We start from the raw sequence: 7,651 nt of genomic DNA on the forward strand, positions 1-7,651 counted from the left end.
GCTAGGCTGACTCCATCCAAAGGTAACAGAATACCAGCTCCTCTAAAGCTCACCATTCGACCAGGCTAGCTGTTTTCCCCTGCTTCCAGTCTTTAGACTGTCTGTCTCCAGACTGTAGCTTCATATTCATAAACTCTCTACAAAAAAGCAAATAAGTATGTTTCCCAAAATGTCCAACTATTTCTTTCAGGATTTCAGATCCAAGTTGGTTTAAAAAAATTAAAGTTGTATTTATATTGTTTCATTTTTAGAATTTAGTGGCTAGGTAAGCTCCTGAGCTACACTAATGTCCTCTTGAAATGTGTGTTAGTGTTAGTATTGTAGTTGTAGTGTGTCTTATGTTGTCTGTTGTGACCTGTCGGCCTTGTGTCTTTAAAGAAGTAGTCTTTCTATCTACATTCAAGACCTACTGTATTCCTGTAGACCTGAACACTGACCAAAATGACCCCACCCTTGATCTCTCTCCAAGGGTCAAAAATAGAGTTCTTCTATTTATAATATTCTATTTATAATATCCTATTTATTCCTCTGTTACAGGAGCACACACTTGCTTCAAATCTTCCATTGACTGCAACTCCAGAGGAAAGGAGTCATCTTGTCACCTACATGTGAACTGGAACCACTGAGGCCACAGATTGTTTGGAAACTATAAGAGTGCACATGAGCAAGTTCTTGTTCCTTTGCCTCCTACATTTTTGATGACTTCAGTAACCACTTCCATTTTCCCTACAACAGCATTTTCCATGGAATAAAACAGTAAGTCTTTTTGTCTCTGTAAATTAATCATCTTTTATTCAATGCTTTCACTTTTAACATGCATTCCTTCAGATAAAAACATAGAAAATACACATTCTTTACCAACTGGTTGTACAGCAAACATTCACATCATAAAAATTACTTTAAATAAATAGAAAATAAATAAACATTTATGCTAGGGAGATCATCTCTCCCAGTGGTAGTTTTGTTGTGTGAAAGCAACTCTTTTCTGTCTGTATATTTTATAATTCATGCCCCTTGCGGCTGCCCTTCATGCAGCTCTATGTATGTACAGTACAGGTGTCTCTTTCAGAGGCAGACTGCTTTTCAGTCTGTGTCAATCTCTTCTCACAGCTTCATATGTCCTTCAGCTCCCAGCTCAGACCCCGATCTGTGGAACCTCCGGTCTCCGGAATAACTCCACAACCCTGCCTGAAACTCCTTCACTTGAGGTATTTGTTCCACCTGGACCCTTTCCAGTCTCCGCTGTGCGTCAGTAAGCTTATGTCCCTTTGAGGAGTGATCACATCTCGTTTTTTAATAATTTTTAAGTCTTTTAGCCTGTCTTGGCCTTTCTGTTAAGCTCCAAGTATGTGGAGGACTTGAGGAAGCGAGGGTAGCAGTCCTTCTCCATCAGGTTGTAGATTTTGGCTTGGGCCAGGTTGAAACAGGACTGGCTGGGCTGCTCCAGGTTCTCCTTGGTGATTGCTTTGGTCACATGGTCAAGATTTACCTGTAGGGGAACAGAGGAGGTAAAGATGAATATCAAGCTTTTACAGAACATCGTATTCATTCATCAACACATAACTAATGTGTCCACTTTTTGGTTATTTGACAATCACCTCTCGTGGCGCATCAGAGCCGATGAACTCGTCATAGATTTTCTTGGCCTTGGTGGCCAGTTTTGAAGGTTTAGTTGTCCTGTAGTCCTCACACGCTAAGTAGAAGGCGATGTTTTCCTCACTGAACTCTGAGACGAGGAAGGCTCTGAATAAACACAGTCCATCTGGGAACAGAAAAGAGGAGAGAGTGGCGGTTAACATCTGTTATTCTTCAGCATCTGGAAAGAGCGAAACATTGGCATCAGGTGTGATCTGGAATCTACTTACTTTGGCTGGACAGCAGTTTCTCAAATGACTCCTTCCATTTCAGAGGCTCATCCACATTAAATCTGCAATAGAAAAATATAATTACTAAAAATTCTAAAAATCACCTTAATGCACTGTAAACTCAGATACTGTATGCTTCAAAAGAAAAGTTGAATGTGTGTCTTACCTCAGTTTCTCACTTTTCTTTGACTGTCCATTGATGCTGTGATCTGACTTCTGCAGTAAACTTCCAAACAAAGCTTTCAGCTCCTTTGCCCTGCAATAATAAAGAATTAAAATGTTACACAAACAATCTGGTTACACATAAAAACTGAGAGAAATTAAACCTACTTTTTTTATTTTGAAAGTTCACAACATAAATGTCAGCTTACCTCTCCAGGCAGGTGATAGGCAGTGATTCGAGTGCTCTGCACATGATGAGATGTTATCCTGCTCGTTGGTAGATATTTCCAAAGGTTTTGACAGTTGCTTGTAAGGTATGTAGTATCTTACAGAGCGTCTTGTTACAAGTGAGTTAGCTCTGAGCTGGTCTGTCGCTTGTGTGCGAGAGTGACTTTTTATAGGGTAGTGCACTCTGTGACATCACGCCTCTCAGCCAATCAAACGAGACCTGTGGGAGGATGAGGAGACTCCTGATTTTCGTCCAGACTACTTCCTCATTACTGAGGAAAATGTGTGATACTTACCGTGACTGAATTACTTCACAGCTCTTAAACATGTCTGTGCTCCCTCAGAGAGAGAGTGTATGTGTGTGTGTGTGTGTGTGTGTGTGTGTGTGTGTGTGTGTGTCTGTGTGTATGTATGGTCTTGTATTTCAATACTTGTGAAGAAGACCATACATTCTCAGAAGGACAGAAAATCCCCTAAATTGGGGACATTTTGTCAGTTCTTATCATTCACTGAAGCTAAAGTTAGTCTCACGACTATTGTCGACATGTCCTCATGTCAGAGTGACTTAATGTTTATTGCTTAACGTTTGTCAGGGATTTCCAAAATGACTGGATGGTAATCAGGCCCTTTATTTAAGTAAAAGTAGTAATAACACAATGTAAAAATACTCTTTTACTCTTAAATACTATGCAAAGGTGAAAGTAGTAAAGTATTAAAGTATTATCTACTGTATTGTATTATCTTAGTACAAGTATTATCAGCAAAATACAGTCAATATGTCAAAAGCAAAAAAGAATAGCCCATTTCAGGGTGATATATTAGTATTTATTACTGGATTATTATTATTGATGTGTTAACAAGTAACAAGTCATTTATTCCATGCATTGTATTTCAAAAGCTGATTATACTGAATGTTTTGTGTGTGAATATCTTATAATATATAATATAATATATAATGTTTCCCTCTGAAATGTAGTGGAGTAGCAGTATAAAATAGCATAAAATTAAATACTAAAGTACTAGTACACGTACCTCAAAAATATACCTAAGAACTGAACTTGAGTAAATGTATTTTATTTTCCAACACTGCACACCAACATTTATTTAAAACAACACAGAAAATTAAAACTACTTGGTTTAGTCTGTAGAAAACATGTTTTATCAGTCAGCTTTTTACTATTATGTCCCTACATGAACACAACATTTTCTGCCAGAGTTAGAACAGTTTTGTTATACCACATTATAGATTTCTGTCTGTGCTGTTTCCTCAGTGCTCTTCTCTCGTCGGAAGTGGGTGGAAAAACATAAGTTTTCATATTTCCGTGCACTAATAAGGATTTTGCAATATTTAAATCAAAGTTTGATGACAGTTGTGGGTTTGCTACATTATGGTGTCAATGAAATCTGATTTAACTGCACCCACACATTCCTGATCGGGTAGATTAGCTGAGTTTTAAACTCTTGAAAAATAATTCTACAAGCAGTTTATTTTCTGAACTTCTTGCTTATTTATTCATTAATATTATCTGTTATACAGAAAAGATTTTATTACAAGCATATGTTATCTTGCATTACAAGACATCATATAAAACAGAGTAGAAAATCACAGCACTACATTATAAAGATGAAAATACTACAAAACAAACACACAATTAAGAATGGAAAAAAGCCATAGTCAAGCACAGTCGAAGACGATTAAACAGTAATACAAAATACAAAAGAGCATAAAGAGCATAAAATGTTTATTTGTTTATTATCACTTAACTCTCCCTCTACACACACAGATACAAATGCAGGAGACGACGGACAGACTCTCACAAGCTGCGACAAAATGTAGTCTTACACCCAATACAGCAAAGACACAGATGATGAAGATCCACTCCAATACCAGCAACCCCTATCCTCATACACAGCACTGCCCTAGTGGAGGTAGAAGCATTCATATACGTAGGCAGTGTTGTCGGACAGATGCCGACACAAAAAGAGGGATCAGTATGGCTAGGGTGGTGTTTAACACATCTCAATCAATACCAAAATATGCATCTTTAACTACAATTTGAAGCAGGTGATGCTGTATGGATCAGAGACATGAAAAACAACAAAACATACAACAAACAGGCTGCAAACATTCATTAACACCTGCCTCAGGAGAATACTAAATATCTGGTGGAGAGACAAAGTAAGCAATGTCGACCTGTGGAGAAGAGCAAGTCAGGATAAAGTTGACTTTTAAATTCGAAGGAGAAACTGGAGTTAGGCACAACCTCAGTGCACCTGCCACAAAAATCACCTGACAAGCCCTGTATTGGAACCCCGAAGGAACAGCTGGAACAGCAAGAGGTGTCCAGGGAGAAATGTCTGGGAGTGGGCTCAACTGAGTGAAGTGGAGGAGCAAAGGGCTTAAGTAAGTAAGTAAGTAAGTAAGTAAATAATTAAGTAAGTAAGTAAGTAAGTAAGTAATAAAATGTTTATTAGATGTCCCCAAACAGCTCACCCAACATAATTTTACTGTTTTATAGCCAAACAATTATCCTGTGGGTCCAAAAGTCATTTCTTTATTTAGTTCTTTATTATTATTTTATCATTCAAAATATATCTATCTAATATTTTCCTCAATGGAGGAATAACTTTTGCTACAGTCAATGAAGGTCCGCAGAGTAACAATAATGTGTGTGTTCATATTGTATGTGTCATAAGGAAGAGTTACACATTCCCTGTCTGGCCAATCATTTCTGTCTGTCTTTTCTATGACCAAGAATAAATAATTGTGCCCATAAATATCCTCAAAGTCGAGAAAACTATTGTTCGTTGAATCCAAAAAAATCTATATTTAGACTTCCAGACAGCCAGCTAACACTAAAATCTGCTAATGGGTTACTTCTCAGTGAGTTTACAGGAAAATGGACGGGAAGGGAGAATTAAAGGTGCCGGATGAAAAGGAAAAGAGCTCATTGAAAGTGTCTGAGCCAGCTTCCGCCGGCAGCCCTGAACAATACTTGCCCTCTAACTGGCTGTTTTGTCTAATACGCGACTCTGGATGTCTGCACCAGGTCACTTCAGCCTAAAAATAATGAGCTGCTCTCCTGCCTCTTCTACTGAAACACTGTCTTATAGGCCTAATAGGAAGAAAGGAACTTCCCATAAGAAAATGCCCACAAATGGGGCATCCAACAGTATGACGTGGATTCTGTGAAGATGCAGGATCACTCATTTATTCAGGGAGTGGCATTTATTTGGCTTCAAGTGAAAAAGTGAAAATCAATTCAAATCTTTACATCCTTGATCTATGATGTGTGTTGATTTAAGGAAATGTAAGGAAAAGATACAACCTAAATAACGCTGTCAGTATAAAGGGGAAAGCAACTATATGGTTGCAGCTGGGGCGACTGTGGCTCAGGAGGTAGAGCGGGTCATTCACTTCGATTCCCGGCTCCTCCAGTCCACAAGTCCTTGGACAAGATACTGAACCCCAAATTGCTCCCGATGGCTGCACCAGCAGTGTGTAAGTGTGTGTGTAAATGTGCATTAAATTAGATCCTGATGAACAGGTTGGCACCTTGCATGGCAGCGCCTGCCATCAGTCTATGAATGTAAAAACAAGATTGTAGAAGAGAAACAGAATATGATGGATACAATGAGAGAGAAGACTGTAGTTACAGTATTTTACAATTTATTTTGCTCAGTTTTAACAACAGAACTCTTAGCATAAAAAGTCTTAATTTTGGCCTTAAAATCTCACATAACACACAAAATAAACACATGTGTATCAAATTAGGTATTGTACATCACTCAGCAAATATGTCAGATCAACACAACATTGTATTACAACATTAAGTTGCCCACTGAGTTTTGATCATTGCTGCATTTTAAAATAAAAAATGCAAAAATGGTCATTACCTGTCAAGTCTAATCAATATGTGGTTATTTCCTCACATATATATACAAATAGAAATGAGTATATAGAGTAAATAGAAATTGTATAGAGTTATAAAATTTATTTGGGTGGATTTCTCAGCACCCAAACAAAGCTTTTTTTTTTTTTTTTACATTGTTTTGTCCTATGGTTGAAGTACTGCAAAGTTTCTGTCAGAATGATGCAGTCCTGCACTGTTGTGTTGAAAAAATATGTTCCTGACAATGGCTTTTACCTCCAGAAATTATATTTCGCCCAGTAGAAAACTGGATAATGATTTTTAACTTTTGTTAATTTCACAAACATCGTTTTGTCTTTCTGGTAAAAACAGATTTTATGTAATAAACTAAAAGTTAAGCATATGACCTCTTTATTTTTGTATATGGCCAAATGAGTTGATCTACCCCAATGAACTGAAGATAACCTTTGGCCACCCTGTGCTTTGTCAGATGCATAACATCATGAGTCTCAACACCACAAGTAGGGTGAAGTTTAAGAGAAGAACAAACAGTCTATTTTCTCTCTTGGGTCAATGTTTTTCAGGACATTGTGGCTCAAACATGTTCCAGTCCTGAAATACTTAAGATAATTAAGGGCATAGGTTTGATTTTAACTTTGGTACAGACATTTTCTGTCAGACCACTGATATATACACTTGTTTATGTGTAATTTTTCCCTCTCTTACACACATACACACACACACACACACACACACACACACACACACACACACACAAAGCTTGACACAAAACCTTTACTTTAACAATATGCATTTTGCTATATAACTTGCCTAAAACAAGACTTATATCATGACATTTCTAATTGTTGTTATTCTCCTTTAGATATGCTTTCTATTTACGGGTGCAGTGCTTGATCATTTCTGTTATTTGGACAACATTGAGATTTAACACTTCACCCCAGTACTGTTATACATGTATTTTTCACAATGAGATATGAGGAAATTTCCATTTAATTCGCCATACTGCTGAATGAAAAATAACTGTCTCATTGTCATTGTTTGTAATTGCTGCTTTAATGTTCACATTTCATTCAGCTGCAAAGGTTTATGGCTGACATACTTTCTTGTAAAACCACCTGTGACGCCTGAAGATTACAGACTCTATTAGCACTATTTGTTACAGCCTTTATATAAAGACGCAACTTCTGCCTGTGTATGAGTTTTCTTCAGTGATATAAGTAATGATATAATTGATGTTATATCACAAGAAATGCTGTTATCTAAGAGCAGAATAGGATCCTGTTATTATCTTTGTGCCACTACTCCTACCCTATTGTGTCCAATGACACAGATAAACTGACCAACAACTTTTTACTGTGTGTATTTCGTATGTGTGTTATTGATTGGCTTGCAATCTAGGTTAGTCAACCACAACTGCTCACTCACACACACACATATTCAGATAATAAAAGAGAATATTCTTATAGGAGACAGCACAAAGAAGTCATAACAACCCACAATGAG

The 7,651-nt window shown here is 37.3% G+C and overlaps 1 protein-coding gene across 1 annotated transcript; it reads right to left on the reverse strand.

Moving 5' to 3' along the window:
- Positions 1 to 763: 763 nt before the first annotated feature.
- rgs5b (regulator of G protein signaling 5b) lies at positions 764 to 2,382 on the reverse strand. Its single transcript, XM_044368197.1, has 5 exons — positions 2,237 to 2,382; positions 2,032 to 2,121; positions 1,866 to 1,927; positions 1,599 to 1,762; positions 764 to 1,489 (listed from the first exon to the last, which is right to left on the reverse strand). Exons 1-5 carry the CDS (start codon positions 2,278 to 2,280, stop codon positions 1,313 to 1,315), a joined length of 537 nt encoding a protein of 178 aa, XP_044224132.1. The 5' UTR covers positions 2,281 to 2,382; the 3' UTR covers positions 764 to 1,312.
- Between the last annotated feature and the right edge of the window lie 5,269 nt (positions 2,383 to 7,651).

This window comes from Thunnus albacares, chromosome 12 (assembly GCF_914725855.1).
Source record: "Thunnus albacares chromosome 12, fThuAlb1.1, whole genome shotgun sequence".
Classification (NCBI taxonomy): domain Eukaryota; kingdom Metazoa; phylum Chordata; class Actinopteri; order Scombriformes; family Scombridae; genus Thunnus; species Thunnus albacares.

Excerpts from the sequence above, each read along its gene's own strand:
- rgs5b (XM_044368197.1), bottom strand. The coding sequence starts at position 2,280 with ATGTGCAGAGCACTCGAATCACTGCCTATCACCTGCCTGGAGAG. Across the intron at positions 1,928-2,031 it reads AAGAAAAGTGAGAAACTGAG|ATTTAATGTGGATGAGCCTC; the intron begins GTAAGACACACA and ends TTTCTATTGCAG. Across the intron at positions 1,490-1,598 it reads GCTCTGATGCGCCACGAGAG|GTAAATCTTGACCATGTGAC; the intron begins GTGATTGTCAAA and ends GTTCCCCTACAG.